This window comes from Chiloscyllium punctatum, chromosome 3 (assembly GCF_047496795.1).
Source record: "Chiloscyllium punctatum isolate Juve2018m chromosome 3, sChiPun1.3, whole genome shotgun sequence".
NCBI classification, from domain to species: domain Eukaryota; kingdom Metazoa; phylum Chordata; class Chondrichthyes; order Orectolobiformes; family Hemiscylliidae; genus Chiloscyllium; species Chiloscyllium punctatum.
The window spans coordinates 13,988,073-14,008,308 of record NC_092741.1 but is presented as its reverse complement, the minus strand read 5'-3'; the positions used below and the strand labels follow the sequence as shown (position 1 = coordinate 14,008,308).

General features: G+C 41.8%; 1 protein-coding gene across 1 annotated transcript in view; it reads right to left on the bottom strand.

Annotated features, from left to right (window-relative positions):
* Positions 1-20,236, bottom strand: part of LOC140453945 (dynein axonemal heavy chain 8-like) — a 1,117,430-nt gene that overhangs the window by 423,917 nt on the left and 673,277 nt on the right. Inside the window, exons 43-44 of the mRNA XM_072548819.1 lie at positions 12,950-13,122; positions 822-1,000 (exon numbers count right to left, since the gene is read on the bottom strand). Coding sequence (XP_072404920.1) covers positions 822-1,000; positions 12,950-13,122 — 352 coding nt within the window. The remainder of the gene's footprint in view (positions 1-821; positions 1,001-12,949; positions 13,123-20,236) is intronic.

Sequence of the window (20,236 nt, the reverse complement as noted above, 5' to 3'; positions counted from 1 at the left end):
ATGTGTGAGACGCAGTGAGAGACCCAAAGTGCACGAATCTTTTATTCAATTTCCATCACCAGGAAGATAGGAAAACACCCGAGTGACCAGTGACAAGCAGTGCCCTTCACATCAAAGGGTAATGCTGTGTGATCAGCCTCCTGGTCATTTTTTTTTAGTGGTGGAAGTCCTGGGGAGGGGCCCCAAGGCAAGTCCCAGGCAGCAGCAGTGAGGCAGGCCCCAAGCAGCAACAGGGACAGTGGCAGAGGACGCAAACAAGCAGTGCCCTTCACATCAAAGGGCAATGCTACACTTCTGTTTTTTCTTTTTTTTTCCAAAAGGGGGGAAAACACCCGAGTGACCAGTGACAAGCAGTGCCCTTCACATCAAAGGGTAATGCTGTGTGATCAGCCTCCTGGTCATATTGGTCAGCCAGGGCTTTCCGAATTGGCCCAGTTAACAACCTCAATTAAGGACCTCATAGTCAACAAGATCCAGCTGGTTCTAATCACTACAGGACTATTTGGTGGGAAAGGAGTTAGGGATGAGTTACAGTTTAAATGAACTGTGGAGTAGGCTTAAGGCTCTGTACAGCCAGTTCCTACTCCTACTCCTACTCCTACTCCTACTCCTACTCCTACTCCTACTCCTACTCCTACTCCTACTCCTACTGTTCTTATTCTATGAGAAAGTGAGGACTGGAGATCAGAGTCAAAAAGTGTGGACAGTCCTGCTCCTTGGATGCCGCTTGACCAGTGATGTTCTTATTTTATGATAATTACGTGGACTTCTGCCTTCACTTTAAATATGGTAACTTTTTTTGCACTTTCATATACACTTACCTTTGTAGATTCTTCCTAGTCCTCTGAAATCCATTTGATCTGAACAATTAAACACAACTACATATTTTCCAAGAGCTTTGCCCATGTCCTTCACAGTCTCCGTTTTGCCTGTACCAGCAGGTCCTGCAGGAGCTGCACCCATATTCATCCACAAAGCCTGAGCTAGAGTGATATAGCACCTACAATTAGAGTAAAACACAGCATTTATCATTATCAGTGTAATTCCTAAAAGTAGTTAGTGATTTTTGAGAAGATTGATAGCTCAGGTTGATGATAAGTATGTAAGTTAGCTCACTGAGCTTGAAGGTTTGTTTTCAGACATTTTGTCACCATACTAGACAACATTGTCAGTGGGAGTCTCTGATGAAGTGCTGGTGCTATATCCTGCCTCTCTATTTATAGATCTTGGTTTCTTAAGGTGGGTGATGTCATTTCCAGTTCCTTTCTTTTCAAGGGAAGGTAGATAGGGTTTAAATTGATGTGTTTATTGATGGAGTTCTGGTTAGAATGCCATGCCTCTAAGAATTTGTGCACGTGTCTTTGTGTGCTGTCCCAGGCAAAGTGGTATCCTTCTTTGTCTGTATGTATAGAAACTAATGATAGTGGGTCATGTCTTATGGTGGCTAGTTGGTGTTCATGTATCCTGGTGGCAAGTGTCCTGCTAGTTTGTCCGATGCAGTGTTGTTTTACAGTTTTTGCATGTTATCTTGTAAATGACGTTAGTTTTTGTTGGAGAAATTCAGCCCAATGAATCAGATCCTACAAATGAGGATCGCTGTGAAATTTCCAAGAGGTTTATTAAAAAAAAAGTGATGTCGTGGGAGAGAAATTGACCAGGCTGACACAGAACTGATTCTCTGCACAGATGGCCAAAATGCTCTTTCCAGAATGGAAGGTGCAGGTATGCTTTCTGGGGTACAAAACAAAGGTGTTACAGTACAATGGTGCAATGTGATTAAAACACAAATAAACTGAATGGAAATCAATCAAGTGTCTTGCATAAGCAATTCATTTGTAATTGATACAAGAGATTCCAACCATCTCCTTGAGTGGGTGAGAATGTCTTTGAGAGGATTCTTCATTGTATTTCCTGTCCACGCAAACATGTGTAAATGTTCCTTCTCCTGGCACCCAGGTCTGTCCATTGTATTCCTCCTGCAAGCGAAGTCTTCCGGAGCACCTCGGTCTGCCTCTTTGTTTATGCAGTATCGGTTTCAATGGGAAAATAAGTCTTGTTCCAGGCCTACCCGCATCCCATCCCACAACTGCTTTATCGGTACATCGATGACTATTTCAGTGCGGCTTCATGCTCTTGTCCTGACCTGGAAAAATTCATAAACTTCGCTTCCAGTTTCCATCCCTCCATCACCTTCATCTGATCCATCTCCGACACTTGCCTTCCTTTTCTTGACCTTTCTGTCTCCATTTCCGGCAATAGTCTATCCACTAATATCCATTACAAGTCCACTGAATCCCACAGCTATCTGGACTACAGCTCTTCTCACCGTACATCTTGTAAGGGCTCTATCCCTTTCTCTCAGCTCCTTCGCCTCTGCCGCATTTGTTCCGATGAGGCCACTTTCCAAAGTGGTGCTCTTAATACGTGCTCCTTCTTCTCCAACCAAGGCTTCCCACCTACAGTTGTTGACGGGGCTCTTGACAGCGTGCGGTCCATCTCCCATGCCACGACCCTCACCCCCTCCCATCCCTCCCAGAACAAGGGTCCCTCTTGTTCTCACCTTTCACTCCACCAGCCTTCACATGCAAAGAATAATTCTCCGCCATTTTTGCCGACTCCAACACGACACTACCACTAAACACATCTTCCCTTCCCTTTCCTGAAGAAGGGCTTATGCCCGAAACGTCGATTCTCCTGCTCCTTGGATGCTGCCTGACCTGCTGCACTTTTCCAGCAACATTTTTCAGCTCTGATCTCCAGCAACTGCAGTCCTCACTTTCTCCTCTTCCCTTCCCTCCCCCTGTCTGTATTCTGCAGAGATCGTTCCCTCCGGGACAACCTAGTCCACTCCTCCATCACACCTAACACCTCTCCCATCACACACGGCACCTTCCCATGCAATTGCAGAAGGTGCAACACCTGCCTCTTTACCTCTTCTATGCTCACTGTCCAAGGCCCCAAACACTCATTTCAGATTAAGCAGCGTTTCACTTGTACCTCTTTCAATTTGGTTTATTGCTTTCGTTGCTCCCAATGTGGTCTCCTCTATGTCGGACAGACAAAACGCCGACTGGGTGATCAATTTGCCGAGCACCTTCGGTCTGTACGCAGTCAGGTCCCGGACCTTCCCGTGGCTTGTCACTTCAACACACAATCCTGCTCCCATGCCCACGTATCTGTCCTTGGCCTGTGCAATGTTCCAGTGAAGCTCAACGCAAATTGGAGGAACAGCATCTCACCTTCCGACTAGGCATGTTACAGCCTGCCGGTCTTAACATTGAATTCAACAACTTCAGATGATTATCCCATCTCGACCCTTCTGTTTTCATTCTGCCCCGTAATCTTATTTCATTTATTTTATTTCTTTTAAAACATTTTTTCACTGTTCTGTCCCTCTTATTTCTTGATTGTCTTTTTCTCTCGCTCTCCACTCTCATCACCTTTTTTTTATCTCCTTTCCTCTTCCCCCTGTGCTACCCTTGTTTCCCCTGTTTACCAATTTGCCTCTGCTTCACCCATTCTCCACCACCCCCCCCCCCATATTTTGTCACACAGCACTGGCTTCAGCCTTGGTCATTCACAGCTCCTAATCTCCCTATAATCTCTCTATACACTGTCATTATCAGCTCTTTATTGCTACCTTTGCTTCTGGAGCCATAACTCACCATAACTCAGCCTAGTATAAATACCTCCCTATTTCTCCCCCTTTTTTAGCTTTGACAAAGGATCAGTTAACCTCAAAACGTCAGCTCTTTTCTCTCCATACAGATGCTGCCAGACCTGCTGAGATTTTCCAGCATTTTCTCTTTTTTGTTTTTTTTTTGCACTTAGGCTATTAGGACCTTATTGTGAAGGCTGTTTGGGAAGTGTATTCTCTGGTCTGGGAGTAGCTTCGCCATGTCAGGTTTCTATGTTGGCCCGTTTGGCCAAGGCGTTGAGTGTGTTCTGTGTATACTGGTGGGCTTGTTCTGTGTTTCACAGACTTGCTTCTGTGCTTTTTTTTATGGTCATGCTGTGAGTGATTAGATTAGATTAGATTAGATTACTCAGTGTGGAAACAGGCCCTTTGGCCCAACAAGTCCACACCGACCTGCCGAAGCACAACCCACCCAGACCCATTCCCCTACATTTATCCCTTCACCTAACACTACGGGTAATTTAGCATGGCCAGTTCACCTAACCTGAAAAAGCAGGTCAGGCAGCATCCAAGGAGCAGGAGAATCGACGTTTCGGGCATAAGCCCTTCAGGAAAATTTTCAGCTCTGATCTCCAGCATCTGCAGTCCTCACTTTCTCCTAATTCACCTAACCTGCACATTTTTGGATTGTGGGAGGAAACCCACGCAGACACAGGGAGAATGTGCAAACTCCACACACAGTTGCCTGAGGCAGGAATTGAACCTGGGTCTCTGGCATTGTGGGCAGCAGTGCTAACTGCTGTGCCAGCCACGAGTGGGTAGGGTAGCAGACGTTTCTCCCAGAGTTTGCCGGTGGTATCTAATGGATCTTTCAGGTTCATTAGTCACTATTTAAGTGGTAGGTTTGTGGGCTACCATGATATCAAGGGGTCTGAGTAGTCTGTAAGTCATTTCCAATATGTCTTTGATATAAAGTAATGTGGCTACAGTTTTGGGTTGCGTAGTGTCTGCTTGTTTGGGTTTGTTTCTGAGGAATCGGCAGATTGTGTTTATTGGGTATGTGTTGTTTATTGGGTATCTTTACAACGTTTTCAAGAAAAACAGGTACCCAATAACCACAATCCGCCAATTGCTCAGAAACAAACCCAAACAAGCAGACACAATGCAACCAAAAACTAGAGTCACATTACCTTACAACGAAGACATATCAGAAATGATTTCCAGACTACCAACACACTTAAAGAGCAGCTAATGAACCTAAAGGATCCATTAGATACCACACTGTACCAGCAGAACTAATGTCATTTACACGATACCATGCAAGAACTGTAAAAAAACACTACATTGGCCACACTAGCAGGACACGTGACACCAGGATACATGAAAACCAACTGGCCACCGAAAAACATGACCCACTATCACTAGTTTCTATACATACAGCCAAAGAAGGACACCACTTTGACTGGGACAACACACACATCCTAGGACAGATAAAAAAAACACACACAAGAATTCTTAGAGACATGGCATTCTAACCAGAACTCCATCAATAAACACATCGAATTAGACCCTACCTACATTCCCTTTTTAAAAAAAAATTGGAAGTGACATCACCCACCTTAAGAAACCAAGACCTATAAATAGAGAGGTGGGACATACCACCAGCACTTCACTGGAGACTCTCACTGATAATATTACTTTGTACGGTGATGAAACACCTGAAAACAAATCTTCAAGCTCAACAAGCTAACTCATAATTAGTAAATCCACTTATCTCAAATTTATGAAGCAAAATTGAAATATAGTTCAAACAACACCTTCATTTCAATGATGATTGAACAGAATAAAACTGAATCAGCTAATTTCCAGCAGTTACAGTTAGACTTTTAAGATACAGTTTTGGGGGATGCTGCAAACAGGATAGTGAAAGGGGTACATAATATTCTGCAGATGCGTGTCCACTACCTAGCTGCCCACACCAAACCTCATGGTAGGGCAGGACTACAGCAGCTCATTTGTTCATGACCTAACTGGAACTGTAAAATGGTCAATTAATTGAATTTAAAGCTCACTATCCAAGTTGGCTCTAATGTTTTGGCTGTTTGGAGGAATGCTAAATGTGAGGTGATGCATTTTGAGAAGAATAACAGGAAGGCAGAGTATTGAGTCAATGGAAAGATTCTTAGTAGTGTGGATGTGCAGAGGGATCTTGGAGTCCATGTACATAGATCCCTGAAAGTTGCCACCCAGGTGGACAGTGCTGTTAAAAAGGCATATGGTGTGTTAGGTTTCATTCTTAGAGGGATTGAGTTCCGGAGCCGCAATATCATGCTGCAACTATACAAAATTCTGGTGCGGCCACACTTGGAATATTGTATACGGTTCTGGTCCCCATACTTCGGGAAGGATGTGGATGCATTGGAAAATGTGCAGAGGTGATCTACCAGGACGTTGCATGGTCTGGAGGGAAGGTCTGATGAGGAAAGGCTGAGAGATTTGGGTCTGTTCTCATTGGAAAGAAGAAGGCGAAGAGGGGATTTGATAGACACATACAAGATGATCAGAGGATTAGATAGGGTAGACAGTGAAAGTCTTTTTCCTAGGATGTTGACGTCAGCGTGTACAGGGTGGGGGGGGCATAACTACAAATTGAGGGGTGATAGATTTAAAACAGATGTCAGAGGCAGGTTCTTTACACAGAGAGTGGTAAGGACGTGGAATGCCTTACCTGCTAATGTAGTCAGCTCAGCCACATTAGGGAGATTTAAACAATCCTTAGATAAGCACATGGGTGATTTTGAGATAGTGGGATAGGGACAAACTGAGAGTAGTTCACAGGTCGTCGCAACATCAAGCGCCGAAGGGCCTGTTCTGCGCTGTATTGCTCTATGTTCTATTTCATGATTGTGGAGATGGCTAGTAATGTAGCCTTCCCATGCCTTACACAGGACAGAAGGCTGCCTTCTCCATGGGTCCTCTTTAACGAGTGTTACTCCTTTCTCTTCTGACCAAGTGCCCCAGTTCTAAGGAAGAGTGACTGGACCTGAAATATTAACTCTGATTTCTCTCCATAGATGCTGCCAGACCTGCTGAGCTTTTCCAACAATTTCTGCTTTTGTGTCCCATCTCTGGCCTTTGCAATGCATCCCCCGCCAACTTTTACTGATACACTGCTTTCTATAACAAATTTTAAAATAAATCTCTCACTAATCACCCCACCTGCCCATAAGATAGATTGTTATTTTCTCTGCTTTTGCAACCATGTGGCCTGTTTGGCCTCTTCTTCTGTTTATGGACTCTGAATCACTATTATACAGTTAAATCAAAAGTAGGATTTATTTCAGTCCAAGGCATAGAGGTGGCAGTTACTTTGCAACATAAAAATGCTTACAAGGGAAGACTGAATTAGAAAGGATAAAGCTGAGAGGCGGTGGCACTGTATTAATGTCTTTGCACTAATAATCCAGAGGGCCATGCTAATATTGGATACAGTGAAATTTGGATTCAATAAAGAAAAATCTGGAATCAAAGCCTCCCTCAAGGCAATCATTAACAATCCTTCTTGTTCATTAATATCCATTAAGGAAGAGATCTATTGGTCTTACCTGAACCGGACCTATATATGACATGTCAAACATACAGTAATATGGTTGCTTCTGAACTGCCTTCTGAAATGGGCTGAGAGACATTCAGTTTAATAGTGACCAGGGATGAGATGCAAATGATGGCCTGGTCAGTGACACTCAAATCCAGCACAAGAATAAACTAAAAGCAACAATTAAAGTGAAAAACAACTGACAGCTATTAGTTTTTTCATGTCCATCAGTTGAAATTGTCAATCTGTTAATCCTTCATTGGGGTAGTTGATTGACTTTTGACTGTCCAAGTGTCTTGGATCTTCTCTTACTTTCATACATGGGATGTGGGCTTTGTTGGCTAGGCCACCATTTATTGCCCGTTCCTGGTTGCCATGGGAAGGTGACTAAAAGCTGACTTCTTGAATTATTGAACTTATTGAATTTGATTCCCTTGTCTTTTTAAGTGGTATAGGTAATTTTTTTAAACATAAAAGGGATGTCAGTGTCACTGGCTTAGACAGTATTTATTGCCCAAACCAACTAAGAGTTGACCAGACTGATGGAGTCACATGTAGTCTAAACCAATGGATCACTTTCCCTAAAGGAGATGAGTGAATCAGATGATTTTACATAAGACATGCTAATGATTACATGGTTGCTTTATATTCAAGATTTCTATTGAATTCAAATTTCATTATCTGCTGTTATGGGATTCAAACCCATGGTCCCAGAACAAGAGCCTGGAATTCTGAATTAGTAGTTCAGTGACATTACCACCTCGGCACAGCCTCCCCATAGTTTATGAAAGTCTTTGGCAGGTCCTGATGAAGGGGGCATGAAAAGTTATGACTGTGTATCTTGTAGATGGTACACAATGTTGGGACTGTGCATCAGTGGTGGATGAAATGAACGTTGAAAGCGATGAATGAAGTGCAGTCATGTGGGTTGCTTTGTCCTCAATGGTGTCAAGCTTCTTGAATGTTGTTGCAGCTGCATTCATGCAAGGAAGTGCAGAAAATTCCAACACAGTCTTGAGTTGTGCCTTATTGATAATGGGCAGGTACTGGAAAGACAGGAGATAAGTTGTTCACTACAGAATTCACAATTACTGACCTGCTCTTATAGCCATGGTATTATATGGCTGCTCCAGTTCAGTGTCTGGTCAATGGTAAACCCCAGAATATTGATAATGTGGACCCAATAGTGGTAATGGCTTTGAATTTCAAATAGTGATGATTAGATTCTGTCTTTTTGGAGATTGCCATTATCTGGCACTTCTGTATCATAAATGTTACTTGCCACTTATCACCACAAGCCTGGATATTATCAAGGGCTTGCTGCTTTTTGAGATGGGCTGTTTCAGTATCTGAAAGTCATGATTGGTGCAGAATGTTACGCAATCGCCAGTGAACATCCCCATTATGATGGAAGGAAGGACAGTAAACAAAGGAAACAATTTTAAAATTAAAACCAGACCTTTCAGCAATAAAAATACAAAGATTTTTTTTCCCACTGCAATGAAAGTTCAAGATGTATTACTGTTATTATTGGGAAATTTGGGTTCTAAAGTGGATTCACAGTTTGGTGTACATACCCATGCTGGAAGCTACATATATTAATATGCCTGGCTTTGTCCTTTGCAGACAGAAATAAAATGTACACACACTATCTTTTTCAAATCAATAAATTAGGTAGCAGCTATTTGCTTCTTTAAAAATTTAACAAAGCCTAGGTATTAACTGTCAATCACTACTAATGAGTATATTCTCCATGGTAACCCTTTACCAATCAGAGTCCACTTGCCAACCAATTAGCACTATCTTCACATGCAGTATAAATGCTGGTTTTCCCCTTGAATTTGTTTTCATGCAAAATGTCCTGAAGAATGATAAAAAGCTTAAACAACATTTATGTTTTTTTCAACAATACTCAAGGTATTGAAGGAAGTGCCTCTGTAATCTTTGCTTTCAGTTCCTTTGATATCCTTGGATGCATCTCAGCTGGCCCCAGTGTTTTTTTTTAATTTAAGTACTGATGACATATCCAATATTCTTCCCTTGTCAATTTTAAACACTTCTGATGACTGAGTTGTATCTTTTATCACCATGGTAAAAACAATTACTGCAGATGCTGGAAACCAGATTCTGGATTAGTGGTGCTGGAAGAGCGCAGCAGTTCAGGCAGCATCTGAGGAGCTGGCTTGGGCAGCATGGCTTGGGCAGCATCTGCTTTGTATGGAAAGATAGTTGCAGAGTATTCATAACACCTCAATCATGCCTTTTGTTTCAATTTTTAAATCTCCTTTTTCATTCATAATCAACCCTAATCCTTCTTTTAACGTGCTTTTGCCATTCATGTTGTTATTGTTATTGTTACAACACGGCAGCGAACCTTTCTGCTAATTAAACCAAACACCCAGAAAAGCTCACCTTCCCTCATAATCTGTTAAAGTATGAGTGACAGAGAACTCTCAACTTCCACAATATTAAAAATATCAATTTATTCTTTAACTGTAAAACTGAACATTAAACAACATTATTTATAACTCTAAGCCTCATATCTCTTTAAGGTTCATTTTCTGCCTCCAACTCTATAACAATATACTGTTCCAACAAAACACCCCTATCAAAGTGACATCAACTCAATTTTCAAAACCCTACAGCGTCTGTCATCTCCAGTGTCTATCTTCCTCTAGCTGTAGATCTCTCTGGGTTGTCTTTGGTCTTTTGCTGAAAAAGTGTTTCATATGAAAAGTTACCTTTGATAGTGAGTGTTTTGGATGGCAGTTACTCTCTCTGGCTAACTCTCAAAATGCCAGCTTCTTTATACCCCAAACATTGGATTGTCTCATTGGTTCAATGTTGACAAAACATGAAACTCAAATTCAATTGGATTTTAGTATCTCAGAGCATAATTTTAAACTGGTTCAATTAAAACTGTTGTGAAAACATAAAAATCAAAACCAAGGTATTTGTTTCAATGCCAAATGTTCCATATTTTCAACTTTCTAGTACCCTTTAAGACTGTTAGTCAGTCACATAAGAGGTCTCTGCAAGCTTTTAGTGCAAAACAGCCTTCACTCTATCAAAGGTACAATACACACACTGCAGCACTGAGGAACTATGCAGAGCAGAGGAAAATCACCTCTACCATGTATTCAAAAAGAATGGGTATCCAATGACACAGTCCACCGATTTTTCTCAGCAACAAACCCAAACAAGCAGACAAAACACGTCCAGAAACCCTAGCCACTCTCCCCTACATCAAAGACATCTTGGAAATGACTGTCAGACTACTCAGACCCCTTGGCATCATGGAAGCCCACAAACTCACCAACACACTAAAACAGCAGCTAATGAACTTGAAAGACCCTATACAGACAATGAGCAAAACTAATGCCATTTACAAAATACCGTGAAAGGACTATAACAAACATTACATTGGACAAACAGGCAGTAAACTAGCCACCAGGATACATGAACACCAACTAACCGCAAAAAGACATGACCCTCTCTCACTAGAATCCTTACATATGGATGAGGAAGGACACCACTTCAACTAGGACAACACATCCATCCTGGGACAAGCCAAACAAAGATACGCATGAGAATTTCAAGAGGCATAGCATTCCAACCAGAACTCTATCAACAGATGCATCAAGTTAGACCCCATTTACCCACCACCCCCTGAGAAAAGGGATAGGAAGTGACTTCACCATAGGAAATGACATCATCAACCCAAAGAAACCCAAACGCATAAATAGAAAGCAGGAATTTTCAGCATTGCTTCGCCTGAGGCCCACTGAAGGTGTTACCTAGTAGGGTAACGAAACATCTAGAAATGAACCTTTCAGCTCAGTGAGCAAACCTACATCCAAAACTTTAAGCTGAGCTACAAACCTTCTCAAAACTTGATAAAGCAAAGTAATTGCACCGTTCTTGTTTCTTTGTTCAAGCCAAATTGATTCTGTCCTTGAAACCTCTGAAATAATCTTCTTCTCCAGTTTGCAATGCTCTCTTTAAACAAATTCTCCATTTCACTGCCACTTTCTTTCTTTTCCTTTCCTATCTTTTTTGAACACCATATAATCAGAAATGTTTAACACCCAGATCTGCCTTTTCTTAAGCCAGGTCTCTATTACTAAAACATTATAATTTAGGTAAACTGTTTTTGTAACTCCAAAATATTATTAAATATATATTTTGCAGTCTACATACATGGACTTAAGCCTTGATATATAGGGATGGGATAGTATCTCAGTAGTTAGCATTATTGCCTTACAGCAATCCACATTCAATTCCAGCCTCAGGTGACTCTCTGTGTAGAGTATTCATCCGTGCAATGCAAGAAAGTCATGGAAATGTTTTTGCTCTGATAGGGAGGGATACCAGTGTACTCGCTGGGGTATTGAATACAATATGGTACTTCAACAAGAAAGTGGAAGTACACTCAATAAAATATCAAAGTCAGTACATTTAAAAAAAGCTGTTCATGGGATGTGGACTGAACATCACATGAACTGTTACAGTTCTTGCAAGTAAGGGCACTCAAAAGTAGTCCCCATGAAAGCTTTCATAACAAAAACAAAAATTGCTGGAGAAACTCAGCAGGACTGGCAGCATCTATGAAGAAAAAGCAGAGTTAATGTTTTTGGTTCAGTGATCCTTCTTTAGGACAGTGTTACTTGCATTTCATCTTCTGCCTCAGGACCACATGGCATCAACATTGACTTCACCAGTTTCCAAATCTTCACAGACCCACCTCATACCAAATCCAATGACTTGGCATTGCCCTCTTGACCTGTCCTACCTGTCCATCTTGCTTTCCACCTACCTGATGCGCCCTCTGCTCCGACCTATCATAATATCCTCAGAATAATCTGACAAATTTAAATTCCTTGTCTGGCAAGGTCGTGTGTGAAGTCAAGAATTGGGTCACACCTTTAAGTTATAGGGAAATTTCAAATTGTCTTAATAAGAAAAGATAATGATGGTCCCCTGCTCAAAGGCAAGCCACTCCCTGTAGATTGTGCCCCAAACTAGAGACACATTTTGTATTTTTCCAGTACCACATTTTTCGAATCTGACTCGCCAGCATCTGCAGTCCTCATTTTCTCTTATTCCACAGATGCTGCCAAACCTAATGAGTTCCTCCAGCAATTTTTGTTTTTGTTTCAGATTTCAAGCACCCCCACAGTTCTTTGTTTTATTTTGAAGCTTGGTTAATCTTACTATTAAAAAAAAAGTTGGCTTTAAGTGAACAAGGCAGAAGAAAAGAGGGATTGTTATTGTGTTTAGTTTATTACTTAATTAGTTATATATGCTCCTGTTGAACTTCACAAAATGACATCCCACCTCGAATTTGCCCATAAATTTGGTAAATATCTTCCAGTAAAATAATGAAGGAAAAGGATTTGCAGACATTAGGCTGCAAATTCATATTTGATAGAACTGACAAGATACAATGGTGGACTGGAGAATGGTCAGCTTTCAGCAAACATTGCACTATTGCAAAGCCCTGCATGCAAGTGGCTCAGAACTGGGTTTTGAGAAACAACACAATTCAAGTTTAAGGTCAGGTCAGTAGTATTGGGCAGGCAGCTAAAATTAGATGGGTTAAAATCTGGGGTCTAAGGCACTGGGCTAGGTTACAAGAGGAAAATCAAGTCAATGAATTGCTCTAACATCTAAAGTTAATCATGACAGGAAATGTTTCCAAAAAGTCCAAAGATTACCTGTCTGTCAAAGGTGTGATTACAAGTCGATCGGTGCAGCCCAGAAATTCATTCTGATAGATAAATTCCACATCAGTGATCCCCACTTTGATTTCTTGTGTGTCATCATTGAAATAAAATCGACTTTGTTTCAACCATTCAAAGTCACTTACTGTTCTGATATGCATTTTTACCTGTGAAGGAAACAGATTAGAAAGCATGGTATTTACAGGTACATGAGTAAATATAAATAATGTCATGATGATGGGTCAAAACACTAAAGTATTTATTGACACTTTTTAAACTTAAATTTCAAAATGTGCTGCTTTTAAGAGGAGGTCTGCTACAGGATAACCTGAGGATTTAAACTCTCTGTCTGACAAGGTCCAGTGTGAAGTCAAGAAATGGGCCACATGTGTAAATTATCAGGGAAATTTCAGATAGATCTAATAAGAAAAGAAGGGGCTGATGATGCCCTGCTCAAAGGTGAGTCGCTCCCTGCAGATTGTGTCCCAAACTGGACACACATTTTGTATTTTCCCTTTGAAGAATATGCAGGATAGAGATTAAAAGGCCAGTTGCAACTCCACTGAAGTGGACTAATAGGACTGAACACTCTTGTGTATACTAGTCTGAGTTCAAGCATTAACATGATGTGGTGATCACAATCAATCACTATCATTTATTTCCTCTGCATTACAAGTAAAGAATCTCTCAAACTCTAAATTCTGCAAGATTAAAAAGGAAACAAGAGAACAAAGAAGTCTTTCATCCTGAATTCAAGAGTTCAATCACAGTTAAAAGGCATCAGAACTGCAGAATATCAAAGCCAATTTATTGATAATCCAAAGCTGTTCTTCAGAAGGTATTAGCAACTGTCATCTTGAATATAACAGGGTGGTCTTGTGGGCCATTGCATTGCTCCTGGTGCGAGATCACAAATAGACCAAATCAGGTCAGAAGAGCAGACCTTCTTCCCTAATAACTCTGAAAGAAACAAATGGATTTTAAGGATTAAGCTGTAATTATGTGGCTATCATTGCTGACAATGGATATTTCATTTCAGCTTGCTTTCATGAACTGAATTTAAATTCTGTAATGGCTCCTGGGAAATGAGAACTTTGAAGCATTTATCTAAATTACAGGATTGTTAATCTGGTCACATAAAAGCTTTCATAAAGTGATCTTTTACAAGGAATCAGGCTGTAGGACGAAAGATCTGAATCAAATCTGAGACCTATGAGGGACTGTTTGAATTTGTGCAAGTCCTCCCAAAATTTGGTGAAATGGTTGCAGAGGCACTTTTTCAAGCATACTTCGTTAAGGAAGTAAACAAAAGAAAATTTGACATTGCTCATTCAAAACATGTTGATTGGTAGAGCTTATGAGATTTATGCCTTTTGTTCTGAGGAGGCTTGGAGATTATGAAATAGTAAAAAGTCTATTTTGGTGCAGATGTTGTTCCTTGAAGATTGCAGGCATACCTTTTGGAATATTCAGAAGCTGCCAAGTTGGACTTAATTAGAATTTGAGAGGGTAAAGCAAGGTAACTTTTCACCATTGAATGCAGGCATTAAAAGGTAAAGATTGCACATAAGACCTTTACAGAAATTATTATTATCAGATTAAATTACTTAGTGTGGAAACAGGCCCTTTGGCCCAACAAGTCCACACCGACCCGCCAAAGCGCAACCCACCCAGACCCACTCCCCTACATTTACCACTGCCCCGAACACTACGGGCAATTTAGCATGGTCAATTCACCTAACCTGCACAGTTTTGGACTGTGGGAGGAAACCGGAGCACCCGGAGGAAACCCACACAGACACAGGGAGAATGTGCAAACTCCACACAGTCAGTCGCCTGAGGCAGGAATTGAACCTGGGTCTCTGGCACTTTGAGGCAGCAGTGCTAACCACTGTGCCACTGTGCCACCGTGCCGCCCACAAAGAATTTGAAAATGTACTCCTTTCAAGAGTACAAATTAATGTGGAAAACCAGAAGATTACAACAGCAAGACAGGCAATTGAGATGACTGGTCCACAAATACAAATCTATTTCTGGCACTCTCATAAACCCAATATGGATTAGAAGGTGAAAGGTTAAAGGAAGGCAAGGAGCCAGGGTTTAGAATGTTCCAGATTCTACTGCTCTGTGTAGAAAGGAAGGTGTTGTGTGTGGAAGTAATGTTTGAAGGCATAAGTGTTTCGAATATAACAAGGTGGGACACGTTCATGCGGACTGCTGCAAGTTGCAGAGTATCAGGGTACACAAGATCAGTACAGAGCAAGGATCACTGATTGAAAGCATAACAGAGCAAGTTGAGACAGCTACTACAGCCTTGGGACCAAGTACAATCACTGCTGTGAGTAAACAAGGTACCTGACAATTACAGGAAATACTTGTCAAAAAGAAAAGTATTATGTTATTCCTGAAATGAGGCAAGTAAACTTTTAGTCATACTCATCAGAAATCAGGCTTATGCCTGAAACATTGATTCTCCTGCTCCTCGGATGCTGCCTGACCTGCTGTGCTTTTCCAGAACCACACACTCGACTCTGATCTTCAGCACCTGCAGTCCTCACTTTCTCCTCAGACATACAGGAGACCTTACTGAAGTCCATATCGATCATGTCTACCGCTCTGCCCTAATCAATCCACTTTGTTACTCCTTCAGAAAACACAATTAAATTCATGAGGCATGATTTCCCATGCACAAAACCATGTTGACTATCCCTAATAAGTCCTGCCTTTCCAAATACATGTACATCCTGTCCCTCAGGATTCCCTCCAACAACTTGCCCACCACCGACGTCAGGCTCACTGGTCTACAGTTCCCTGACTTGTCCTCACCACCTTTCTTAAAAGTGGCACCACGTTAGCCAACCTCCAGTTTTCCTGCACCTCACCTGTGACTATCAATGATACAAATATATCAGTAAGAGGCCCAACAATCACTCCCCTAGTTTCCCACAGAGTTCTAGGGTACACCTGATCAGGTCCTGGGGATTAATCCACTATTAAGCATTACATGACATCCAGCACCTCTTCCTCTGTAATACAGACATTTGCCAATATGTCACCGTCTATTTCCCTACATTCTATATCTTCCATGACCTCCATAGTAAACACTGATGCAAAATACTCATTTAGTATCTCCCCCATCTCCTGCTACTCCACACATAGGCTGCCTTGCTGATCTTTGAGGGGCCCTCTTCTCTCCCTCGTTACCCTTTTGACCTTCACGTATTTGTAAAAACCCTTTGGATTCTCCTTAAACCTATTTGCCAAAGCTATCTCATGTTCTCTTTTTGCCCTCCTGATTTCCCTCTTAAGTATATACATACTGCCTTTATATTCTTCTAAGGATTCACTCGATCTATTCTGTCTATGCCTGACATATGCTTCCTTCTTTTTAGAGTCATAGAGTCAAAGAGATGTACAGCCCAGAAACAGACCCTTTGGTCCAACTCATCGATGCCGACCAGATATCCCAACCTAATCTAGTCTCACCTGCCAGCACCTGGCCCATATCTCTCCAAACCCTTCCTATTCATATACTCATCCAAATGCCTCATAAATGTTGCAATTGTACCAGTCTCCAGCACTTCCTCTGGCAGCTCATTCCATACATATATCACCCTCTGAGTGAAACAGTTGCCCCTTAGGTCTCTTTTATATCTTTCCCCTCTCATCCTAAACCTATGCCCTCTAGTTCTGGACTCCCCAACTCCAGGGAAAATACTTTGTCTATTTATCCTATCCAAGCCCCTCAAGATTTTATCAACCCACATAAGGTCACCCCTCAGCCTCCAACGCTCCATGGCTAACAGCCCTAGCCTACACAACCTCTCCCTATAGGTCAAATCCTCTAACACTGGCAACATCCTTGTAAATCTTTTCTGAACCCTTTCAAGTATCACAATATCTTTCTGATAGGACTTGAGGAAGCCCAGAGCGGATACCTGGAGTCGAGGAAGCCCAGAGCAGATACCCAGACTCGAGGAATCCCAGTGCGGATACCCAGCCTTCAGGAAGCCCAGTGTGGATACCCAGACTTAACGATGCCCAGCATGGATACCTGGACTCAAGGAAGCCCAGTGTAGATTCCCGGCCTTGAGGAAGCCAAATGCAGATTCCCAGCCTCGAGGAAGCCCAGTGCAGATTCCCAGCTTCAAGGCGAATCCCAGTGTAGACTTTCTTCTTCAGAAAAACTGTAATGTTGAACATTTTTTTCTAATTCATACGTAAGATTTTGTCCCCAGGTTTCTTTGTAAGATAGTGCTGGAAATGGCAACTTTGGACACTTTCATGGTAATCATATATCCCTGTTCTTGATTATATGTGACAATAATCCGAATTCTAGTTCTGTTTCATTTTCTAATGGTCCAACTCCTTCCTCTCTCTTACCTTTCATATATCTCAAAACACTTTGCATTTTTTAAATATAACTAGCTAGCTTACCCTCATATTCCATCTTTTCCCTCCTTGTGGCTTTTTCAGATATCCTTTGTTGGTTTTTGAAGCTCCCCAATCTTTTGGCTTCCCATGTATTTTCACCAGATTGTCTGCCTTCTATTTTGCTTTATTGCTGTCCCTAACTTCCCTAATCAGCATGGTTGCCTTATCCTCCCCACAGTGTGTTTTTTCTTCCTCAGAATGATTTTCTGTTGTGCCTCTCAAATTACTCCCAGAAACTCCTGCCATTGATGCTCCGCTCTCTTCCTTTCCAATTAACTCTGGCCAGTTCCTCATTTCTTTGTAGATACCTTTATTCAATTGTGTATTGTTACATCTTATTTCAGTTTCTCCCTCTCAAACTGCAGCGTGAATTCCATTATCTTATGGCTAATGCTTTAAGGTCCCTAATCAAGTCTGCCTCATTACACATCACTAAATCCAGAGTTGCCTGTTCCCTAGTGGGCATTACCCCAAAACTTTAGTTACAACTATAAATACTTCACTTATTTACCTTCAATCGTAAAGTAATCAATAATAGATAGTCACATTAGTATCTATCGCCAACCAATGAACTTACAGGTTACTGATGATGTCAGTCTTTTGTCTTGGTCCCAATCCTGGACTTCACTATCCCGATAAAAATTAAACCTGACAGACTATGGGCCAAAAAAATAAGCAAAAAGCACCTTGCCCCTTTGTCCCAACTTCTCATCCTGGCTCCACATTCCCTGAAATTATAAACTCACTCAGACTGTCTCACTCTGGATGTGATCTCTCCTTCCTGATCAAGTGCAGCTTACTGTCTCAACATGCAATCAAAGTGACACCTTTAATCCCCATTTTTGAGGAATTATCTGATGAGGTCAGGTGATGAAGGAGTAGCGCTCTGCAAGCTTGTGATTTCAAATTAACCTGTTGGACTGTAACCTGGTGTCGTGCGAATTCTGACTTTTGTCATGGCTCTGGGAACAGTGGGATTTGATATGCAGTGTGTGATGCCAGTGAGGAATGACAAAACACATCATATAAATACAGTGGCTATAAGAGCAAGTCACATATAGGAGAACTACACTATACAACTCACCCTGTTTCTCCAAAACTTGTCCACCATCCACAAGTCAGGAGTAATCAAATGCTTCCCACTTGCCTGGATGAGTACAGCTTTAACAACACTCAAGAAACTTGACACCATCCAGGAGAAAGCAGCCTGCTTGATTGACAATCCAACACATCTTTCAACATGCTTTCACTTCACAACCATTGGCAGCAGTGTGTATCATCTACAACTTATACCAGACAAAGACAACAAAGCTACTCTGACAGAACCTTCTAAAACTTCAACCACTAACACCTAGAAGAACTATGGCAGCAGGTAGTCCACCTGTAGGTTCCCTTCCAAAACAGTCACAGTCCTGACTTGGTACTTTGTTGCTGTTCCTTCAGTGTTGCTGGATCAGAATCCTGTTCCCTATTGCAAAGTGAGGCTCTTTCTACAGAAGAGGACTGCAAAGGTTCAAGAAAACAAGTCATGGCTTCTCTCAGGTGAACAAATTTGAACAATAATGCTGGCATAGCCAGCATTGCCCACTTCCCCGAACAAAAAAAAAATTACTGAGGCTAACAGCGAACCAAGAGAGTTGCATATTGGTTGATGGCATTCCAATGGCTCCTGGCAATCATCTACAACAGTGTTAAAGTGGCCAGTGTTGGAGGCTGGGCAAGGCAGCAAGGAGGGAGCATTGATGACTCTTGACTTTGGAGGTTAAAAAGAATTCTCTGAGCGATGTGTGTGTCTCAATGCAGAAGGGACTAATGTTTAAACCATGGTTACCAACTTCTACTGTGTCTTTTTGAGCATCGCTGACTGGCCCAACCAGCCTATCCATAATTTCCCTTGAGAGATCTTGGCGAGCTGCCTTCCTGAACCGCTGCAATCCATGTACTGTAGGAGGACCCGCAATGCTGTTAGGGTGGGAATTCCAGCATTTTGGTCTAGCAAAGAGTGAAGGAATGGTAATATGTTACCACATCAAGGCGGTGAGTGGTTTGGAGGGGAAACTGCCGGTGGTGGTTCTCCTATCTATCTATTGCCCTTGTCCTTCTGGACAGTAGTGACTCTGGTTTTATAAGGATCTTCGGCAAATTTCAGCAATGCATTTTGCAAATGGTACACACTGCTATTACTGAACATTGGTGATAGAGTGTCTGGATGTTGGTGGATGTAGTGCTAATTAAGGAGGCTGCTTTGTCCTGGATGGTGTCATGTTTCTTCTGAGTTTTTGGGCCTGCACCTACACGAGCATCCATCACACTCCTGATTTGTGCCTTGTGAACAGGCTTTGGGGGAGTCAGGAGGTGAGCTGGTTCTTACAGTATTCCTAGCCTCTGATCTGCTCCTGTAGCCACTTTTATGGCAAGTCTAATTGAGTTTATGGTTGATGGGTTAATCAGGGACTTAATGTTGGGGGTGGTGGTGAGATTGTCTTTTATTGGGGATACTCATTGCCTGGTATTTGAGTGGCATAAATGTTGCTTGCCTCTTCAGCCCAAGCTTGGATACTACATCTGGACATGGACTGCTTCAGTATCTGAGGATTTGTGAAAAGTGCTGGATGTTGTGCAATTATTGGTGAACATCCTCACTTCTGATGATGGGAAGTCAGTGATGAAGCAGCTGAAGATGTTTGGACTGGGGAAATAGGGCGCTTGTGTTACAGTGATAGTATTCCAACCTCTGAGTCAGGATTTGATTTGATTTGATTTACTGTCATGTGTATGTAAATACAGTGAAAAGCCTTGTTTGCAAGCAGTACAGACAGATCATAGGGTGAAAAAACCTTGGACAGA